General features: G+C 43.5%; 1 protein-coding gene across 7 annotated transcripts in view; it reads right to left on the bottom strand.

The window, feature by feature from the left end:
• Positions 1-23,805, bottom strand: part of CADM1 (cell adhesion molecule 1) — a 334,016-nt gene that overhangs the window by 261,356 nt on the left and 48,855 nt on the right. Inside the window, exon 1 of one of the 7 annotated variants that reach the window (XM_086679061.1) lies at positions 1,261-1,360. The exons of the other annotated variants lie outside the window; for them this stretch is intronic. Coding sequence (XP_086535187.1) covers positions 1,261-1,345 — 85 coding nt within the window. The 5' untranslated portion in view covers positions 1,346-1,360. Of the gene's footprint in view, positions 1-1,260; positions 1,361-23,805 lie in introns of those variants that run through there. 7 annotated transcript variants of the gene reach the window in all.

Raw genomic sequence — 23,805 nt, 5'->3', positions numbered from 1 at the left:
CACATCCAATCCATCATCAAGCCTATAGATGTGACCTCCCAAAATACTACTCAAGCCTGCCCACTTCCTTTCTTGCCCCTACACCACCCGAATACAAGCCGCCACCACCTCTTGTCCAGACAGTAGCCTCCTAAACTATCTGTACCCACTTGCAACCACTCATACTCCTCTGCATTGTAGCCACCTTGGTCTTCTCCAGAAAGTTAGGATGTTATCCCTCACTACCTGTTTGGAACCCCTCAAAGGCTTCCCATACCTCTTTAAGTAAAGCCCAATCCCTCCCAGAGCCTGCAGGGCCCTAGACAGGCCGGCGGCTACCCAGCTCCTTTCTGTGTCCAGCCATAATGGCGTTCCTTCAATTTCTTCAATGCACCTGCTTCCCTCTGGAAAGCTCTTCCCGCCCTTTATAGCCTGGTTAACTTGACACCAACCCTTCAGATCACAGTTCAATAATCACTTCCTCGGTGAAGCTTTCCCTGGCCATCCAGAGGAGATCTGATTCTCCTGGTATCTCTTAGTATAGGATTTCGCTGCACCCTACAGTTTTCTCCTCCATGACACTTGGACCATGTTATAAATGCACATTTATGCGATCGCTTGGTTAATACATGATTATTTTAAATATATTTAGTAATTGCTCCTTGCCTGGAAGGGGCATGAGAGCAGAGGCCAAGTCTGCTTGCGCTCACCGCTGTCCCCTTCCCGTCCCACACCAGGACCTGGCACGTGGTAATTAAATTTTTAGAGAATCTTGAATTAATGGATGCATGCATTATAATTATCCATTTGGGATCTGCCTTCCTTAGTGGACTGTGAGGTCAGAGAGATACTGCCTTTTTCCCTCTTGGCATCTTCAGCAACTAGCCTAGAGCCTGGCACATGGTAGACTGTCGATCAATAAGTGTTTAATGAATGCCTGAGAAGAGCAAACACATGTTTTTAAAATATAAAGGAGTAGCTCTGTCCAATGATCAAGAATTCCAATATCTGTATTGCTCAAGAGAATCAATTACCCAAACTTCCCGTGATGTTGTTCCGGGAGAAGGGATTCTGCTGACACGAGTAAGGTGGCCCTGACAGCCTGAGGGTATTACACATCCACCTACCTAAAAGTGCTCCCTTTAGACACATGCAACATGCTCAGCTCACCCATCACAAGTGAAAATCTGTGCGTGCAAATTTTTATTTAAGCAGGAGTCTATCTGTTCAGGAGGAGAAAGCAATCAACGCCTGTGCACTCATGAGAGTCGGATTCCCTACCTGGGAACCCCACAGTGCAGTTCCTCAAATGGTCAAGGCACAGCTTCCTGGTCCAAAGCAGGGGAACAGAAAGGACAAACAACATTCCCAGTCACAGTTACCAACCTCCAGCCTGCCAAGTTCAAGGTCCCTTTAAAGGGTTCTCTAAGTCCAATAGGTGTATTCAGATAATGCAGCCATCTATCTGTCCGGGTGTTTGGGGAGACAGAAGCACAGACCCCAAACCATTGCAACACCAGGAGACTCATCTGTTGACTGTCGTACGGGGGCTTTTCTTCTTTTGCAAAGCCATGTAGATAATATTTCAACAATAACCACACATTTCTCCCTGTGGTATAGACACATACAAAATGCATTAGGAAAAATGCCAATAACTGAAATGCTTTTCTCAGTAGCTCTATTCAAGTGAGTGTCTCACAGGTGCCACAGAAGTGCACAGCTTTCTGAATCTGGTTCCAAAGGGAGCTCAAAGTCAATAAGCCTCCTCAGCTATCATCCAGCAGGACTAAATCACTCCAAGGGCAAACCTTTCTGAGTTATGTGACCATTTCTTTTGCAGAGTTTTACCGAAAACGGCATGCCATAAACCAATTTAATTCAAGGTAACCCAAGCTGCTGGATGAAAAGGAGCCCAAGAAATGAACAGAAGGAAGAAAATGCAAACGTTTCAAATTACAGAACCTTCAGTCATGCCGAGAAATGAGCACAAATTAACAAACCAAGAAGGTTTCCCAGGCCCTGTAAGGTATCATTCCAAACACAATCCCCATTCCCCGTTATAGAAAAAACCTGTCATTACGGTGGGGGTTTTGCCTTTGAGAGGGGTCTGGCCAAGGAAATCCTTAGCCGACCAGAGCTACGCTACGCAAACACGCTGCTTGGTTCAATGATGTTCAGAGGACATTCTAGGATGCCTTTTATGTTGTTGTCTCACGAGCCGTGGACAGGAGGACAAGGGAATTCTCCACTCAGAAAATGCTCAATTATTTTAATAGGATTACATTTTAGATTGACAATGTTTAAAATAGCCCCCTGAATTTATTAGCCTGCCAGCACTTCAAATAAGTAATTTTAATGCTAGGATCTTTTAAGTTTAAGTAAATGACTGGCAGTGAGTCAAAAAAATTTCCTCCAGCTTTCTAAAACACAACACTTCGGCTATCAAATGCAAGTTCATGAACTCAGTAGTAAGGACCTTCACACGGGGTTCTCCACGTCTATGATTTGCCACATTTTTAAATACATGAGTTTCTCTGAATTTTTATTTTTTATGACTCCTCTTTGATTTCCAAAAATCATATTCTGGCTTGACAAGATATTGGTTGATTGCAAGGTTCAAGTGAACCTGTGACAAAAGTACCCTATTCTTTAGTCCCTAATGCCTTATTATGACTTCCCCTTTCACCCCACCCGTCCCTCCTCTGCTGCAGATAAATCATTAACTGCATACAGGACCTACCACATGCAAGATCCTGGATTAAGCGCTCTAAAATCAGCCAAGTGATTTGCATTTCTCTACTCTGCCCAGCCTGGGTTGGGATCCAAGCTCCACTATTTCCTGCTACCTCCCACAAGTTTCCGAACCGTCCAAGCCTGGTTTTCTCATCTGCCAAATGGAGAGAATAGTTCTCCCGGTCACAGAAATCTTAGGAGGATTATGTGAGATATCTGTCAACAACACTGAATAGTGTTGATGTACAGCAAGGATTCACTCGCTGTTATCCCTTACTGTTACTGGTTTTCACCCACATTCCCACTTGAAGCCACCAAATCCCTACCCCAGTCCCAACTTTAATGGACTAAACCACACTCTGTAAGAGATTTTCTAAAAAGGTGACCTCTGATTAGAGGATGGTCATGGATGTTTCACTTTTTCATAGTTGCTACCAAACTCCATCGTAATATGGTAAAGCTTCCGGTTAACTAATAACCTGGGCTGGGAGGCACACGCAGCCAAGGGTCTGGAGCAGGGGCTGGCAAACTGTGGCCTGTGGGCTGAATCAAGCCAGAGAGCTAAGAACGGTTTTACATTTTTCAATGATTGACAAAAGAGTAATATTTCATGACATATGAAAAGTGTCTGGAATACAGATTTTCAGTTTCCATATTAAAGGTTTATTGGAACACAGCCATACTCTCTACCTTGTGTATTTCCTATACCTGTTTTCACATTACAACAGCAGAGTAGAGTTGTGGCAGAAATAATACATGCTTTAGGCCTGTGGGACATACATATCTGATCCTGTACAGAAGTGGTGAACATTTAAGAAATCTGCAGAACCTTCTGAAAACCATACCTGCTACTGCTTGAGTATCTCCACAAAGATGCTCCAAGACAGGGCTTAGACTAACCTCTACCATGGTCATGGGGGCTCTGAACTTGACAAAGGAATGTTCTACTCTTCATCTGACTCATTGACCCTCTCCACCCATTAAGTTAGAAAAAAGTTTATACGTATATACACACTCCTATAGAAATGCTCACTTTGTGCGCGTGAGATGATACAAAGCGGGCAAGACAGTCCCACATTTGTTTCTCCTGATTCTGAAATCCTGCATAGCTTTTAAATTGGGTACATTTTGCTACAGCTTCTTCCAAAAATGCTCCTTGCATCATAACTCACCTTCTTGAGCTTCATTGCTGCTTTGCTCTCAGGTAATAATTGCACTTTTCATACTCACTCCCCACTCATTTGTTGAATTTTGTTTCGGGGCAGCGACCCAACTGGCTTTCTTGTCTTAACTCTCTGGCTCCAAGTCTCAAGTTCCTTTGTCAAGTACTCAGGGACTCGTAGGGGGCTTAACTACAGCTGAGGTAATAACCATGACAATGAACGTAATTGGTTAGCTCTGCCCGGGGAGCCCAAGGCTTGGACTTGATTCTCAGTGGACCCTTTAGCTTCTCTGTCCCATGAGTTGGCACTTTATGCTCTTGGATCCTCATTTTCTTAGCTGGCTCTTCTGATAACCATGCACACATAGTCATCTTCCTGTGCACCCCAGTGGTAGGAGAGCCAGTGCCTCTCTGTAGGAGGACTTGATTATTAAGGTTCCAGAACAGAGGGACCAGCTGACTCGTCACGCGATCCCTTCTGCCGCTACGGTACAGCGTGGAATGCGATGGCAGCACACTTGATTTCTGAGGAGGGAAGAAAGGCCCTCTTTCAGTGGTCACTCAATAAATTAAAGAGCTGTTATAAAAGGTACCCGAGTCCGATCTGACCTTTGTTCTCTTCACTTTACTATCAGCTTCAATGCTCTGAATAGCACGGGCATCAAAGATATGAAAGAACAATGGAATCCAAGTTATTCTTCTGGCAAGGGAGAAATAGGTCCGTTGGAGAAAGCTGCTGGGCAGCACGGAGAACTCTGTGTCCTAATACACCACAAAACCTGGCACAGTGGTAAGTTCTAGAAGAAGTGACAACCTCAGATGGAATGTTTCTTCCCAGGTGGAGAGTTCTACCCCACAAGACAGGGTAATGCTTAAGACACCCAAGACCTGCCCCAGAGGTAGGATGGAAAACTCCAGCACGCTGTCAAACCACCATTCTGACCTTGTTCAATCTGTTCATGACTTGAGAAGGAAAGCCTTTTCCTTTGTCCCTTTCCTGTTTGGGGGGAACCGGAGGAAGAAAGCTAGGTTCAGATAGGCAAGCCTGAGGGGGAGGCCCAATGCTCTCCGGACTTAAGATGCTAACACCATGTTAAATTCCACGGCCATGCCCCGTCTGCCAAAATCTGCCAGTTTTTCGTCCTCTGGCTTATTCTGAATATTTCTGCAAAAACAAATCTTGACTACGGAATGCTGTCCTAACTGCGTCCAAAAACTGGTGGATAACCAGCAGTTTCGTGGAAGAGACAAGTGGAGGAAACAGGAGTATAGCAATACTGAAATTCCACATCCCTGAAATCCCTCTTCACCAGAAAATATTTAAGTCCCAAATCCTAATCAGACCCAAATAAAAACTTCAGAGTTGGAACACAGAGGAGCTTAAAAAAAAAAAAAAAAAAAAAAAAAAAAAAAAAAAAAAGAACACGCTTTTTTGCCAGCTTGCTTTTCCTCAAAACCATTTTCCTGGGGCGCCTGGGTGGCGCAGTCGGTTAAGCGTCCGACTTCAGCCAGGTCACGATCTCGCGGTCTGTGAGTTCGAGCCCCGCGTCGGGCTCTGGGCTGATGGCTCGGAGCCTGGAGCCTGTTTCCGATTCTGTGTCTCCCTCTCTCTCTGCCCCTCGCCCGTTCATGCTCTGTCTCTCTCTGTCCCAAAAATAAATAAACGTTGAAAAAAAAAATTTAAAAAAAAAAAAAATAAAAAAAAAAAAAAACCATTTTCCTGCCACGGATTTTATCTCTTCCCATAAAGACAATACCCGTAACCAGAAGTTACTTGTAGACAGTACACCCAACTCATCATCAGGGCGAAGAAAAGGAGGGCGTTTGGGGCAATTTCCCTACTCTCCATCAGAGGAAATATATCACAGAAAGGAAAAACCAGGAGAATCTCGAGTAAATGCACAGCCCCCAGGCTCCATGTGAAAGAAAACAGGACTACAGAACATCGGGGGCTGGGTGATGGCGGGGTGGGGGCGGGGAGTGTGCCTGGACCCTGAGCAAATGCATTTAGCATATTAGTTGTCCTAGAAAGTCAGAGGGATTGGCAGAGCACATTTCTGTTTTGACATCTGGCCCATAACAAAATTACTATTGATCTGTTGTGAGCTCCCAGCAAAACAGTATAACCTAGTCTCAGAACAAAGCATCATACACTAAATAACAGGCAATAATCATCCTTTATTTGTGCCTTTGGTCCAAAATCACCTCTTTGCTGGTGTTCTGCTTGGTCCATTTTAGGATGAGCTTCCTATTCCTAAATAGAGGGGTCCAGACTTTTTTTTTTTTTTTTTTTTTTTAACCCCAGTACAGGATTTACCCGTACAGGAATTCTACCAGTACAGGATTAATCCTGTCTTTCAGTAGCCCGGTGGCAGCAACAGCATAATGCTGACATCTACCTTGAGCACACACTTCAGTTTGTTGCAGATTCTAGAAACTGACAGGACAAGCATTATTTTCCAACATCTGTTCTACAGGCAGTAGGGGGAAGAAAAAAAAACAACAACAACGATGAAACAAATCAGACAGAACTGTTTGTGGAGGTTTGGGAGGGGTAAAAAAACAAAAAAACAAAAAAACAAAACAAAAAAAAAAACAGAAGAAAAACAAACCATCCGCCTTATGTCTAATATATTTTCACGGCTCTAAAAAAAAATTATAGATCAGTGCCACTCACAAGTGACACTAGTTTCGTTAAAATGATCGTTGAGGATTTTCAGTGGGCTCTATTTTTCAATGATGCTACTACACCATTAGAGTTTGTTCCAAGGCACCAGGCTCCTTTTACAGCCTGGTTTAGCTGGATGCCGACTATTTGTTGTCCAGACTGGTAAACCCCCTCCTCGTTTCAAGCCTGGGCCATATGCACCCCCAAAATACATCACTGCCTTCTTTTTAGAACAGAGCTGTATTAACCAAGAAGCTATCTGATGGTTTCTTTTACCTGCATCAGTCAAAAGAAGACAAATAATATAGATCAAGTGCACCTGTGCTCTGGACTGCATTGATTTGTTGCATGTGTGGTTAAATCCTGTCAAGCAGTATTAAAGGTGAAGCATTATCATCAGAGCACCTACTCCGAGAGGCATCCAGGGAGTTATCCGTGGACCTTCTACCTGCCCTGCACAGCAGCGACGAAAAAGACTTCTCAAACCCATCCTCTATGAGCCCCCAGCCCTTCCAGCAGGGGACCCAGTAAAAGGATTTCATAATGAAAGGTTAACCGGGTGTTCATTACCACTAAAGAGGAAACTGGCCAAGAGGTAAAGGAACGAGGTGGAAGATATATATATACTGGGGGCTCAAGGAAGACCACGTTCCCAAAGGTTTGGTGCCATGGCCATTTTACAGCGGCTCATCTAGGATGGTTTAGGTAGTCTAGAGGTGGACCGGATAGCTGCTGTCTTCTAGAAACTGCTCATTACTTCAAACGTCTTTGCCTCCTCCGTCCTACCCTTACTGGCCCGTGGATCACGGATCCGCGTAGATGAATACACTGAGAGGCACTACACATCTCTATTCGTGGTCTCCGAGGATGTGGTCGGCTGACAGACTGCAGCTTGAAAGGCCCAATTCTTTTAAGTTTTGCAGAGATGTCCACGTGCTGACCTCAGCAATATTAAAGGCATACGATTATTATGCAAAGTCACGAACGTACACTCATTTCAGAGTTATCTAGGGGAAATTGTCAGATCAACTTTAGTGACAAAGCACAGCCAAGTGGTGTTTTGAGAGGGGGAATCCATAACACTCCAGTAGCACAGAAGGTCTTTTAATAATATCTGCACTGAGAACATGAACAATTGCTCATTTTTTCCCGGTTTATTTCTTCCCATCAAACCACGGGAGTAGGGTTCTGAATTTCTAAAGCAAATCACACTTTTAATAAATTCTGTTATGCCTTTATTACAGGCTAGTAATTTAAAAAAAAAAAAAATCTGTTCCCTCTGTTAACAGCTCCGCAAATTCAGCTGCACAAGTGGCAAAAGCTAGGAAATACGGCGACTATGTATCCTGGTTTTGCCAAGGCGGGTCTGATTTCAAATACTCGACCCCTTCGGAACCCATAAATCATGGAAATGTCTCAGAACTCCACCCATTTTAATGTCCAAGCTATATTTTCAAGGTTCCCATCGACACGTGGTCTCGGCACAATAATGTCAGCATGAACTTTTTTCTCTTGCCCCTAATCTCTTGTGCTCTAATTTTGGTTCAGAATATGTAGTCACTGCACCAATATGCTAAGCAGCAAACACTTCGCCTCCTGACAGAGCTTCTCCCTATCCTACCACACATAATACACGCTCATTGTTTAACTACCTATATTCTCATAGACCCTCAGCTCTTGGAGGGCAGGGATTCTGTCTGTCTTGTTAACCATCAATTCCCAACGGTGCCTAGCACGTGACAGGTGCTCAACAAACACTTGCTAAAATCGTGAATGAAAAATAAATCAAATACAGAGAAATGATACCCTCCGCCCAGGAAAATCTCAAGATAAGAAGTGCAATGGGATCCTTTACTACTGCAGAAACATGAACTGTGCCTCCTCACACCCGAGGATCCATGTATCTGACGCTATGCAGACAGCAAAGGGGAATCTGGAGGAAACGCCACCCACTCCAGAGACAGCACTAAGTTCCGAGGGACCGGGAGGTCACAATTTGAGTGATGACCCTATTGACTCGGGTTCTAGAAGTCTTCCTCCAGAGCTTCTGAGAAAACTGTGGACACGAAGTGTCCCTTTGGCTTTCACTCTTCTAGTATAATAACCAAGTCAGGCTTACAGGATTTTGGGATTCAGGGTTTTGGCAGTCACTGTTCTTAAAAATGTGGAATAGGAGCAGACCCGTCTTCTCTTCCGGAAAGAGAAGAATCAAACAAACGGCTAGGCCTCCAGGGAATTTCGTTGCCGCTTTCTCGGTTCCGTCCCTGTAGGCCTAGAACTCATGTACATACATGCTGGCTGAGGGTATCTCCCATTGCAGGAGGAGGGTAGGATGTGTCATACCTTCCAGAAGGATAGAACGCGCCAATCAAAGTAAGGGCATGTGCCTCGGTGCCTTGAAGGTTTGACCACTCAACTATAAAAATGGATAAAGCTTAGAGATGTGGAATATGCCCTTAGACAAAAACAACATTAAAAAAGCGAGAAAGCTGTCTGATTTCTACCACAACATTTAATAATTTTGACTCCTACATGGAACTGCAAGAACACTAGAGAGACAGTTAAGCTCACTGCTTGGGAACAGTGGGTGGATTTGCATCAGGACATTCAAGAGCAGGCGGGGGATTGATTTTTTTTTGAGTGAGAGAAATTGCTCGTTTTGATATTAAATTTCTTAACATGATCAAATTTTACATGAAGTGAGCAAGATACGGACCCTCATTCACACCAACCACCTGGATGCCACAGGCTAATATTTTCAGAAAGAAATACGGGCTCTGAAATCAATGAAAAGCCATGCTAGGTCACCTTCAGCATCCCTCTCATTATTTTATAATCCCCAAATTATGTAAAACCACACGTGGCAACTCTGGAAGTCCTGAGAGTTTCAACTGATCTTAAGTTCAATGAACAACTTATAATCGAGCGCCTAAAAAGCCACACCTATAGGAACAAACAAGAAACGTGATCGTTCCCTCTACCCTAAGCTGATGGTAATAGGTTACTGAATGTGTCTTGTTCCTAAGAGCTGGGCATGGCGCTAGGAACCCCAAATTCTGTGATACATTAGGATCCGAACCCTGCCTTCACAGAATTCAATCCACATGGAGCCAGGTGAACAGGCAGGAAACTATAACAAAGGGTATGGGAAGTACAGGCAGGTGAGAGGCACGTGCTAAGTGGGGAGGGAGAGGAGAGGAGGTGCAAGGTGGGTGGGGAGTGGCGCACAACACGGAGAGATCACAGAAGCCTACCTGGGACCAGGTGGAGGAGCAAGGTCAGGAATGGTCCGACAGAGCAACTGACTTCTGAACTGAATGATTCGGTAATTAGGATGTCAAAGGAGAGTCAGGGCAGAGCAGAGGACAAAGGCATAGAGATGTTAAAGCATTTGATATACAAGGGAAGCCAAAACAAGACTGCAGTTGTGGATGCCACACTAAATAGACAGTGACGAGCAAGGATTAGACTCTGGGGTGTAAGTCAAGGGACCCATGAGTGGACATCACAGAGGATGATATATGACAAATCATTCCGTTACAGCTACTTAAAAGCAAAAAGGCCTACTTCTCAGCTATGTGTTGAACACAGTCTGTGGTCTTCCAACCCTGAAATTCTGTGAGTCACTAATTCCAAATCCCAGCACCCTGCACACCACCCCCCCCCCCAAAAAAAAGCCACAAGATAAGTTCAGTTACATACAAGAGACTAGATAGAATATGACCACGTCTCCATCAGTGCAGGTACATTAGTCAAATCCAAGAGCTCCCCTTCCCACTGGAAGAGCTAATGTAGCCTTAACAGGCACCTACCACAGGCAATGATTTATGACAGATCAGCAATCACGCATATTTGTTTCATTGGATTTACTCCTCCTAGAACTAGCAGGGGAAAAAAGAAAGTAAGAGAACACTTTCAAACTGCTACCTGCTTTGCCGTTTGCCAATCTACACTAAGATGCTAATATTCCCAATAAACAGGCTTGTCTAAAAGTAACTTCATATCACAGCAGCTCTTACAAAAGGCCATTTGCTTCTTCTGAAGCAGGAGGCTACTGGCATTAACAAGGATAAGTGCAGCTGTTTAGTCCAGCACCCCTGAGGACAGGATACATGATCTAACACCTTTTACTTAACAAGGTTCCAAGCCAAAAGAGTACTTTCATCGGCATGTTTATACGCTTACTTGCATATTCTAATGCTAACAGTACCAGATGACAGTTTCAGAAGCAGATACAAGAGGGGATCATTTCTCCTCCAAGCATATGCCAAGGCATACATCCGAAGAAAATGTTGCCTTATTGTTCCTCGTACACTCCAGGACCTCTTTTACTGAGAACCAAGTTTAACTATTCTGATGCCAAAGTCAAGTAGATAAAACATTCTCTGGCTCAGAGCCAAAGGCTCCCAGGATTTACTAATTAGGTGAATGAAGGGAAGAGATTTGAAGACCAAGAGAAAGAACAAATCTGCATGTAGAGATGCATTTAATAGGCCTCATCCACTAACCAGCTTCTCCAAAAGCCCAACACCGTGGCCTTCTGACCATCGCCCCCACCACCACTTATTATATTAATTATGCATCAAAAATAATTGAGGTTTTGATAATTGTGCAACCTGAGCACAAAGCCCCAAAGCAGCGTAACTTGGAATCTTCTCCGAAGCCCTTTGGTTTTGGAAGCTATAAGGCAATGGTTCTGGTCCCAGCTATGCCTCTCTCTCTGGAGTTCTTAATATCTGGCAAATCATCAGTAACCTTCGATCTCAATTTCTCGCACCTGTAAAATTCAACGATTACACGTGCCACATGCAAAATTTTTCTAGATGGAATAAAAATGATTAAACACGTGGTTATAAAGGGTTTTAGTGTCCTCAGAAGATAATATATCTCAATACTGAAGAATTATAAATATCCCCAAAGGGGGGGGGGAAGCATTTAATCAGGCTTTTAAAAAATATATTTTTGCATGTCTAGTATGTACCAAGCATTCTGCTAAGTTTGTGGAAGCCACGATAAAATAGCCAAATCATAATATGCCCAGAGTCCCTACATTTCAGATTACTGGGGAACATGGTCATGAGATCCATTAAGTTATAACCTATTCCGCCCTATTCCACGCTACAGTAAAAGAATAGACAGAATGTTATAGGAGCACAGAAGGGAGTACCAATTTTTCTGTATCATATCTAGGTATGAGACGCGGTAGTTGGCTGGGTTTTACATACGTATTCTCTTTCTTACAAGTCACATTCTAATATCCAAATGAACACAGTTGGTAGCCAACACTGGGTCCATTAACATAACTCCAGGTGGAATTAAAGAAACATCGCTCCATGCAATTCCAGTAATGAAAAACATAAAAGATGAAAATGAGTATAGCTGCCAGCCAAAATCAAACATAAATCCCAACCAACACTTCATGATAAAAACAAAATTCATTTGCAAAAATGCATTCAAGAAGAAATCAGTAAAGAGTTAATACAGCCTTCTACAAACTTAAGAGAAAAATATCTCTATAAAAACATACATGTAATAAGGCTACAGATCATTGGTTAGCTGCCAGAAAAATGATGGAATATGGTATAGTTTACTTATTTCTTTTTAATGGCTCCAACATTCCACCTGAAAAATTGGTCCCGGAGCTGTATAATTGGGGATAAAAATTAAATGACAGTTTCCATTTGTCATGATGAAAGCTGATCACTTGTGTTTTTTCATTTATCCACGCTGCCTAAAGTGGTTCCTAAAGTCTACCAAGCCAATCTTTTCCCTAACAGTGAAAATAATGCTGTTACTAAAATAAAGGGAGAAATGGAATAAGCTGTTGGCATCTGAACACACATTTCATTCAGGTTCCCTACTTCTTGGGTCTCTACCTCCAAAGAGTCTCAAGGGGGAAGCCAGATGACAACTTCTGGGGTTCCATTAACATGGTCTGAGAATAATCCATTGATGGGTTCCATTGTTTTAACTTATCAATACTATGCAATTACTACTATTTCACATTGTCAGTAGAAAATCAACTCCTCTTCATCTTCCTCCTACGTAAAAGGCTGCTTAAATGGCAAAGATAGGGCCAGTAAGCAGATTAGGGCCCCGGAGGGAGACACTCACCCTGGATCCTATTAAGGAAGGAGGGAGTCCATGGAGCCAAGTGTTGTCACTGGGGTTATGTTTTGGGGGACAGGGATGTGGAGGGGGAGGGGGGTCTAAGTATGAGGCATGGTAGAGGACCACGGGGGACTACAAGAGATCAGCGTGACAAAGACACTTCTAATCTTAAAACACGAAGTTACATGAGTTTGGCCTTTGCTCATTCTGATCTCAGAGCTTATTTGGAAAGAGGAAGGCAGTCTCTCACAAATGTATTTAAAAGCTTAAAAATAGATTTATGTCCCACTGCCTTGAACTCTACACCTTCCCTTTCATTCTCAAAGGGGCTGGTTTGAGTTTGATTGGATTTTTGACAGTGACCTCTGAGGACACGATTCAAAACGAGAGTGGAACCAAGTAAGACCAAATAGGAGTAAAAGAGCACTAGCTTTAGAGCCGGACCTCGGCGACTGCTCCTCTCAATGGCTGCGTGACGTCCCAGCAAGTAATTCAGCCTGCCAGTGTCTCAGTTTCTCGTGCAAACATTGGAGATTATAACAGGATTAGGAATATTCAAGGAATGCGTAAATCGCCTGGAATAATGACTCGCACATAGCGAATCCCTAGTAATGTTACTACTATTACTATGAGGCCATGTAATTGCAGTTAAAAAAAAAAAAAAAAAAAGAACCATGTAGTCGGACATAGAAATACTAACCAGAAATTTAATAAAATTGTAAAGGTACTGCTTCCAGACAGAAGAACATGTGCAATCAAGCTTAGAAAACTCCAGGGTGATTATTCATATGAAAGTATTCACTTTATAAAGACTCAGCTTGGAAAGCACTCCTCGTGGTGTTAAGCATTTCAGTTCAAACTGGTGGGACTACCGAATGCCTATCAGAGATCAAGAACCACAAGCGGTTCAAGACTGACCAAGACAGCACCCCTGCCCTCAAGGAACTTACAACTTTATACCGTTTACAGAGCACCTACTATGTGCCGGTGGCTGTGCAAAATGCACCACGTGCTTTACTTCTCTTGATGCAAGGAGCCAGGCCTTGTCCTTCCCATCCCACAAAGTCAAAAGCTAGGACACAGGAAAATGAGTTACTGGCTACGCTGTTATGAAATAGCTGAGATTTGACGCCAAGAATGTTAACCCTTGTGGGTCTGACTTCAAAGCCCGATTCCCGCTAGCACATCACACGGTCTTCCGTTTACTTGTAATTCATCAACTACTTGCTGGGGACGGGGTCAGGCAAGTGAAAGCTCACATGTTTGGAACTGGTGCCAAAAGATGTTAAACTAGAAACAGCCACCGAGTGTTTCTGAGATGAGAGGAGCTTTGGAAAGGCCATCCCCCTTTGTAGATTAAGGGATGGATGAAAGAACTAAGCCCCAGAGAGGCTAAGTAACTCACCCGAAGTCAAAACAGAGTTTCATGACTCAGATTTTTGTAAAAGAGGTGTCATTTTCGTACTGGTTTACGCTGTAACTTGTCAAACTACTATCCAAAATGAGGTAAACGGGAGAAGCCTAACAGGACCCCAGAGGCTCCAAAAGAGTCGGGCTGGAAATCCAGACTCAACCAAGAAGCAGCCAAGAGCAGGGTGTCCTGGAAAGGAAGTCTTGCGGGGGGGGGGGGAGAAAAGGAAACACTCAAATCAGAATCAAAGAGCCATCATCAACCTCTGCCCCTACCCTCCAGAAAGCCCAGGCGGAGACCCCTGGGATGTGTCAACCGGCCAAAGGGGTATAGAGCTAGAACTCCGATAAACAGCTCAACTCAGATATAGGTACAAAGAGGCTTTGGGGACTCCACCAAAATAGGTACGATCTATTCCGTTAAGTCTCAAAATCAGGTAAGTACGGTAAAGCCAAACAGGTCGTTATCCACATAGCTCCTCTTATTCTTAGGACCAGTGGAAAATATACTATAGGATGACTACACTGTGATCTAGGTTACAAGGTCTGGACAAGGGTATTTGGTGCCAGTGTTAGTTTCTAGCTGGACTGTTGGTGTCTATATTTCAAAGAGGCCAGTGGAAAGCATGGGGGCCTTAAAACCTACAAATCTGATTTTGAAATGTGGATCTGTCATTTATTAGCTATCTGGCCCTAAACAAGTCATTTAATCTCTGAGCTTAAGTCACTTTCTTCACCTGTAAAAAGAGAAACAATCCCCAGTTCTGGTCTCTCCAGGACTGAATAAGAGAACTAAATTCTCTTGCTGGTTAGTGGTTTATTGCCTCTCAATTTCAAATTCACCCTTGATGTCTGCTCTGTGAAAATGGATCTGGACCCTTTAAATATTTTCCCCTTAACCCAAGGGCATAATGTCTGGCTTTGTCAGTAGAGGGCGCTAGAGGGACACTGCAGAAGGAACAGAGCTGCTCCAACAACCGTCCCCTGAAGTGCGGGGATTCCCCAGTTCCCAGGTCCTACAGACCAAGGCGACTTGGTCCTGCACAGGCTTGAAGCTTCGCCAACACCCTCCCCAGGCAATGTTGTGTCAGAACGCCCCAAGGAGACACCTTCCCCTGAATGGTTTTCCCCAGCATCCTAGAGGGATCTGGATCTCAGTCCGGATCTCAGCCTGGGGTAGGAGGAGGGGGGCTGTCCTTTGGATGCCCTAGCTGAGCCACCCCAGTGCCCTGGCTGCTGCTTATATTCTTTAACTGCTCTTCCTATATTCTTTACGTTTCACTTTGCTTCTCACTAGCAAATCCCTTGTTGCCCCAAACCCCCGTTAAGGTGAATACATGAGCTTTCCTGTTCAAACTACCGTGTGGCTTCTCTCTTGACTGGACCCAGATTAATAGAGTTTCCTCGACTAGTGTTGGATATACAGCACTGCATATCCTAACTGTAAACGCTGCGTTCTTCTCAGCCCCATTCTTAAAAGACAATCCTTTCCCTTTCTCATTCTGCTTTGACCAGAACATGAACTTACTGCACTGCAAAAATCCCTATATAATGTAAGTGGAGTAATGAATAAGAAAAGAACGCCCCAACAGTTTCCACCAAATTTCTGATTAGAGACAATGAAGGCTGCCGCACAATTAAGCATCCTCTTGTTCAGCGTGCAGCTTACAAAATTCTTTCTGCAACTTCCTTGATTGACCTAAAAACAATGTGACAAAGTGTGAAAATGCCTTCTTTTTACTTGCCAAGGATATTCCCCAAATGATTGAAAGAATCAAATTCATTAGCATATGGAACTTTAAAAAAATGTTAGTAGCCATTTTATTTCCTCATTTCTCAAGTAAATAAACCATAATATTTTCAGGGGGAAAAAAAAATCCTAGAACACGGGGAAGGTTACCTATCCTAGACTAACTGAGGAATATTTTGGGGACAAGGGTGAGATCACCACTCCCAGGGAAAGAATGAAACACAGTGAGTTGAGTAGCAACATTACAAAGCCAACATGTATTTCCTCACTTTGTAAATGTACCTGCTTAATCCTTGGGTAAGGAATATAAAAACGCATTATTCAAGATGTCATGTATTGTTGGCACATATCGTGAAATAAAATTATAACAAAAATATAGAAGATCTCAGACGTATTAAGTTCCTGTCTTCAAATTCTTTATTTCCAATCCTCACAATTATTCTTCCTCTAAAAGGAAAGCTGACACAATCCCATGTCATCTGTATTTTTACTGCTGTCTCAAAGTCTCACCTAATTATCAATTGAACAAGGAGCAGAGACCAAGGAAGGAAAAAAAAAAAAAATCTCATCTGTTAGGCAGGCACCTTGTCCAATTTCAAGAGCCAACCCCCATCTTAAAACACCCCAAAATAGATACTGTGAGCCACCACAGGACCCCAACATAAAGCAAGGCTCCTCATTAAAAGTTGGAACGGACCCTGCCAGGGATGCCTGCAGGGATGCTCAACAAAAGCAGTTACATACCCCATGCCTCTTCTGACCTAGATTAAATTACTGACAAAACGGACAGACTACCCAAAACTGTGAGCAACGCAGCCTGCTCATGAAAATAATGATTATGCTTGGGTACAGCACACATGCTTTCTGCTCAGCTGGTCAGCGTTTTCAGTTCAGGGGGCTTGGTGGTCTTACCAGCCAACCCCTTCCCTGCCAAAACCAATAAGTTACCTTCATTTCTTAAGCCCCCTCAGGGCATTGAATTACTATCCATTTTGCACTTAAGGTCAGTCTTGTAAAACTGTTTCATCCCCCTGGAAAAGCCCTAATCAGAAACAGCCGCTACTTAAAACTCAGATGGAAGAAAATTCAAGATTAGGTGTGCTTCGTGTAATTTTCCACTGTCAGTCTCTCGTATTTGCATTCTTAAAAGTTGCAACCACTGCCTGAGATGGCCAAGTGCATTTCCTGGCAATGTCATCACTTAACGTTCTCGCTGTTTTAGACGAAAACATGTATTTCCCTAAGCCATGGTGTAACAGAGCAATATTTCAAAACGGCTTAACTTTATAGTTCTGAACATTCTAGTGAGTTCAACAATCTTGTATATTACAGTGAAATGAACACATACACACAACCCCTGAAGTGTGCATTGTGTTGGATTTTTTTCATCTTATACCAGGGAGAACATGATTCTGCCAGATCTCTCTAGAGCAAAACAAAACCTGTTCAGAAAACGAACAAACCTTGGCCCTTTTTTTCACTCGTCCATTCATTCATTCATTTAACTCATTTGTTTATGGAATAACCTCCCACTCTGAAAAGCTGTTAAAAACTCTGGGTAGAAAGGAAGCCCTTTCTACCCCACCCTGTGTGTTTCCACACTACGTGGGAATCCGGCACTGTCACTCTTTTTGGACCTAGCAAATTCAACCACCAAAAATTATGGTCCTCTGCCCTAAGGAGGAGTCTGACAGGTGCCAGTTTCAAAAGATAACTTTCAGGCCTTAATGGAAGATGCTGCCAAGAGTACCGTTCCAATAAAATACCGGTCCCCAAAGGCCCATCTTTCCGTCTGTTTCTTTCTACCCATATTCAAGTTTGGGTTCCCAGGCACACTCCATCCCGCTAATATGCCGCCCGCAATTCTTAACCATCCAGAGTTTTTTATTCCTGGTTCTAGACTGTGCTTCCACTCTAGTAATACGGGAGGAGGTAACCGGCTAAATGCATCTTTGATGTTGATGTGATCTTTCCAGTTACTGAATGTCTCATTGAATTTTACACTATACAACTCCAAATGCAGAAAGCAGACGATTCATTTTGCTAACTGTTGTTCAGTATAGATAGCCAGCCCCATAACTATACACTTTGATTTGGTACATGAGAAAACGTATTTTTCATTACATCCCTTATCCTCCTAATGACATCTCCAAACAGGATTTTAAGAACTGTGAAGCAGAAATAAAATTATGCTCAAGTTCCAAATTGATCTCATGGAATGGAAAATGGCCATCATTGCCAGTGCGTATTAACGGGACTCAAAGCTAGCAAGTTTCCAGTTCAGAAAAATTTCTCAAGTAATGATCATCTTTCAAATGCCCCTGACATTACCAATCACAACAGAAATTCTTTGATGGACCTAAACAGGCTGACGAGGTGCTTCCCACCCCCCCCTGTCCTCCCCACCCCCACCCCCCTGGCCGCTGCCTCTCCTCCCCACACCAGCTCCTTTGTGCCGCACCCAGCCTTCACCAGGAGCTCTGGTGTGCTTCCTTCCTTTTCAATAATGAATCAGGGCTAACATTTCAGTTATCTGGATTTACACAAAAACCGAAAGGAGCCATGAAATTGCTTCTGTAAAGCACGTTCTGTGGTGACTTTTAAATAGCTTTAAGAATAATTTGGAAATAAAAATACTGCTGTAGCAAGTTTTATGTCTTCTGCACACATATGCCAGAGCAATTTCTTTCTCCCAGAGATAGAAGGGAGGACAATGTCTAAACTTCGTAATACACAGCCAATTATGTCCCCCTGTCATCTCACTTGTATTAATTATCTGCCTTCCCTAAGTTATCAAGACCTAAGAGAACACTAACAGCCGCTTATTTCACATTATGGCCGTTCTACTACAGAAAGGGTGGTAATTTATCTCTGCGCCTTTGTGCGTTCACACAGGTATGTAAAAATTCAGCACAATCCCAGGCTTTCACCACTTGCAGCCAGTTAGAGAGAGAGGTCAGTTACTCACAGCCACACGGCTCCAGTTCCCCTCCCTACTGCCCTGCATTTGCTGAGGGTCCACCGGAGGTGCAGTCTGTGTTGGGATTTAAACGCTGATTTGCAGCCAAACCCTCAACTGCAGTGAGTTATATGAAAACGAAAACATTATCGGATTATTCATAGAGCAGCAATAACTGTTATTTATTCAAATGTCCCCTACAGACCACTGACGGTTATGAAATATCCACTGGATTCAGCTTAAGACACCAGCAATCCCAACAAAGAGGCTCTTCTTGAAGGGGCCATACCTTGACCCTGAAAGCGCAGGAAGCACCCAGGTCCTGGCTGATTTAGGCAGAAGACAGGGGTTCCTAACTGGAGGCAGGGGGCACTTCTTTCCTAACTACAGGGAAACAGTCAGAGGAGTACACGTGTACAAAGGATCAGTACGTCGGGTTACAGTCTGGAAAACATTAAAAGCCAGTCCCCTCAAGAGAGTCCTGGGAAGAGAGGACAGGAGTGCATCCAGTGCTAGAAGAGAACAAAAAGTTTCCCAAAATAGCCTCAAGGCAGGAAGCCGGTTGTGAAGGAGAAGGGGGGTGGGGGGGAATACTTCCAATAGTGAAAGGTGTCAACTTTCTTAACCCTGTTAATTTCTTATGTAACTTTCCAGGTTGAAAGGTTTTCTGGGGAAAATCCTCCCCATAGACAAACTGACTTACACAGGGAATAGAGCGAAAAGCTCGGCTTTTGATGCTGTCTTGTCTAGGTGACCCAAGGTTTCCTCCAATTACATGAGCCAGATTTCCCTTCTAATCCCCTTGGCCAGAAGCTAGGAAATCCAGCTGAATTCTAGCTCTCACGAACTGTACTCTAACCTGGAAACTAGAGGTGAAAGTCAAGTGCTTCATCTGCTCAGATGAGCAGCTTCCCTCCAGATCAGGAGCATTTTAATGAAAGGAGACTTAAGTGAATTGTTGACATAAGCATTACATGTTGTCATTTAATATCAACAGTATGTTTGATTTGTACACAGTTATGAAATGTCATTCGGACCAGAGAGTTATATTGAGGTTTACCACATTATAGGAATGGATTTCCAGAGGGAAGTGAACTGATCTGTTTCAAAATAAAATGTGTTTACATTAACACTTGGGGGAAACAGAGAGCCCTGCAAACATAGATGGAGAGATAAAAAGAAGATCGGTGCAAAACTCAACTTGGACAAACAATAGAATGAAAAACAATTTCTGGGCTCAGTGCATATGTAATCTTTCACTGGATCTTGCAAAAGATCAAGAAAAATGCAAAGTGTAAGTTTATATGGTAAAGAAATAGCCCTACTGGGAAATATTGTACTTCAGTCTCCAAATTAATTTTTAAAAAATTTTAATGTTTATTTATTTTTGAGAGAGAGAGAAAGAGAGAGAGAGAGAGAGAGAGAGAGAGAGAGAGAGAGAGACCATAAGCAGGGGAGGGGCAGAGAGAGAGGGAGAAATAGAATCCGAAGCAGGCTCCAAGCTCCGAGCTGTCAGCACAAAGCCCAATGTGGGCTTGAACTCACGAGCCGTGAGATCATGACCTGAGCTGAAGTCAGACGCTAAACCAACTGAGACACCCAGGTGCCCCTCCAAAATAATTTTTAAGGGGGAGGAAGATGGGAGGGATGAACATGGAGATAGAAGAAAGGATTCAGGAGGTAGCCTCACCTTCTTAAAGGTAAAAAAAAAAAAAAAAAAAAAAAAAAAAAAACCCAAACCTATAAGCATCTAACATTTGAATGATAAAATCACATTAATTAGTTGGATTAATTTCATCTAATTACTTGGTAATTAGAGGAAGAGGCACTCATCGTGGGGTACAGGCTTTGAACGGTTTCCTCCCAGAGGTGATGAGTTACACCAAAAACTTACTTTCTTCTCAAGGATCCAAGTCAAAGAGGCAAGCTCTCTTGACCATTAAAATAAGTATCCACTTCTCCCAAGCTGCAGCCTAAAAGATGAAGTTTAAACACTAGAATTCCTTTGCCCCAAGATTAACCAATTGAGCTAAACAAATACAGGCATATTCCAAAACAGATCACCTTAGATAGCCTCCTAGATCTAAAAGGCACTCCCCCCAACTTTTATTTCTTTAAATGACTACGTAAGCTTAGCATTTTGATAGGAAAATGAAGATGGAACAGAAGTAGGTGTCCTTTATTGGTCACCTCTAGAATGCTCTTTAAGAGGGGCGCCTGGGTGGCGCAGTCGGTTAAGCGTCCAACTTCAGCCAGGTCACGATCTCGCGGTCCGTGAGTTCGAGCCCCGCGTCAGGCTCTGGGATGATGGCTCAGAGCCTGGAGCCTGTTTCCGATTCTGTGTCTCCCTCTCTCTCTGCCCCTCCCCCGCTCATGCTCTGTCTCTCTCTGTCCCAAAAATAAATAAAAACGTTGAAAAAAAAAAATTAGAATGCTCTTTAAGAAAAAAGACCTTGTGTCTCCAAGGACTCAGAAACAAAACTGACCCAGGTGTCTCTCCTAGAGTCCAAGTAAGTCTTCCAGTTCTAAGCGATTCAAGTTAACTCAAAGGAAAACCTGAAGGAAGCTCTCACAGAAAACAAACAAAAACAAAACAAAACAAAAAAACCACCAGGAAAGCAAACAAAACAAAACAAAACTGGGCGATGAGCCTTTGTTTACAACAGATCTTAATTCTTTATCCTTCACTTGAGGAAGCTGTCAGGTCTTTGGCACCTGGCTAAAAATAGCAGAAGTAAAGCAGGTGACAAAGATGAATGGCTCCCAGAGACACAATTCAAAGCAGAGGAATTTAAGAAAAACTTCAGCCGTGTGTGCAAGAGATACTTTCCTGCCAGGTAAATCAAGGTGGAAGCAGACTGCCCCTCCTCCAGCAGCAGACCAATCTGCCAGGCTGACATTTCTCTTAAGTGTTTCATGTTCACTTCTGGGCTATATTTTAAAAAATATTTTCAAACCCTAAGAAGCTAGTTTTGCCACAGGGTCAAGGGAAAGAGTTGCAGTGTAACCTCATAAAATGGAAAGACACTACATCATAGCCCCTTTCAAATTCCTTGAAAGCTCCTGGCAAAATGACAAACCAAAAAGCACATTACAGTCCAGGAGGAGATGGGACGCACGGTGCACGCCTGCCATTCCGGATCCGAGGTCGGTGGGGATCTAGTTGCCCACCGTCGAGGCCACCCCCCCCTCCTCGTGAGGCTGAGAAGGCTGGATCCTTCCTCAAGTTTATTTCAGGTCGGGCACCGCAGGAGACGGTCAGAGACCATTCCTTTAAGCAAATCTCCTAAAAGATGCGCCTCTTATGGTGCTTACATTGTATGTCCGCCCACCCCGCCGCCTTCTGAGGGACAAGTCTTGCACCCTATCTTCTGGTATTTCAGGAAGAAACCATTTCCCTGCCCCTCCCAGCTTTCTTGCTGGTTCATCATTTAAGAAGGCACGCAAAACAAAAACTTTCAACTCCTTAGAGTTGAACTGGAGAGCGTTTCAGACCTTCCTTCCATCCCATGGAGCTGGCATAACTTCTCCAACTGGCCAAGAATGGAAAGGGCTCCAGAAGGGAGGAGAAGTCAGCTCTTTCTACGCTTTCTTTTTCAGACTCTTTATTAATATCCCTCCTGCACCTCATGAGCTACCAACTCTAGGTTCTTTCATTTTTTTCACAATTGCAAAATCAAAACACAAATTCAGAAAGTCTCATTCATACACAAAGCTCCAAAACTCATGAGCAACCGCCCATGAAAAATTCAATCATTTCTTTCCTAATCTTTAATGCATTTTGAAAATACGGGGGGTGGGGGGGGGGAAGGTGTATGCAGGAAGGGCGGAGTATTTCTAACAAGTACTTCAAAGAAAAAACTGGGGGGAAAAAAACAAAACATCAAGATGGGGACTGGGGGGAAACTCCCACATGTACTCTAAGATCTGAAAATGTGAGCAAAAACCCCGGAATGTTCAATGACTCAACTGTGGAAAAGGTTCCTACAGAGTCCAGAACCTTAAGAAAACCTTTCAGTATTCAAGGAAAGCCACACTGGTTCTGTGACCAGCACGGCCAACGCTCCTACCAAAGCAGCCTCTTCCTTAACTGAAGAGAACAACTTTAAATTATCTTCCCTGCAAAACCAAAAGAAAACCGTCTTTTCAAATGCTCTTCCTCCTGAGAGAAAAGAACCTGTTAATTTGTTGTGTGCCCAACATGGTGAAATATTTTACAGATCGCTAACGCATTAGCATTTCTCTCCATTCACAGCAACTCCGTATCCAAAGATCAAGTTGACACAGCATTCACACTCTGCATGCTTATTTGGAAATGCCAATAACTGGCAGGGTCCAAAAGCAACCTCAGGGTTCAGGCTAAGTATTCGGTAAGAAGCGGAGCCACGCTTCTGCCTTTCGTGTCGAACGTCCCGTAGATGGAACAGTGGCACACTTCCTGGACAGCAAACAGAACGAAGGTGGTTGGGGAGGGGAGGGCTGGTTTCTTGGTCATGCATTTGCTTTTAAAAATCAATGCTGGCAGGGGCGCCTGGGTGGCTCAGTCGGTTAAGCGTCCGACTTCAGCTCAGGTCACAATCTCGCAGTCCATGAGTTCGAGCCCCGCGTCGGGCTCTGGGCTTATGGCTCAGAGCCTGGAGCCTGCTTCCGATTCTGTGTCTCCCTCTCTCTCTGCCCCTCCCCCGTTCATGCTCTGTCTCTCTCTGTCCCAAAAATAAGTAAAACGTTAAAAAAAAAAAAATTAAAAATCAATGCTGGCAGAAGAGCTACAGTCCTAACAGTTTCGGCAAAAACCTAATACGTCTGAGTCAAGTCTAGTGAAGCAGATGTGGGCCCTTAGAGAGAACACTTCCCCCCAGAGATGCACTGTTGTCACTAATGGAGAAGAATAGTTGGAACTGGGTGGCAAATCTGTGCAAGCAGGGATCTGCCCATTCTGTAAGATAGTACAAAACATATTGATGCAAAATGGAACCTTCACTTAAAATCAGGAGGTGAAAATTTGACTCTTCAATGTTATGGCAGGAGGGAGG

Source organism: Puma concolor, chromosome D1, assembly GCF_028749965.1.
Source record: "Puma concolor isolate L17-30 chromosome D1, mPumCon1.1.hap2, whole genome shotgun sequence".
Taxonomy (NCBI): domain Eukaryota; kingdom Metazoa; phylum Chordata; class Mammalia; order Carnivora; family Felidae; genus Puma; species Puma concolor.
This window is presented reverse-complemented; position numbering and strand designations above follow the sequence as displayed.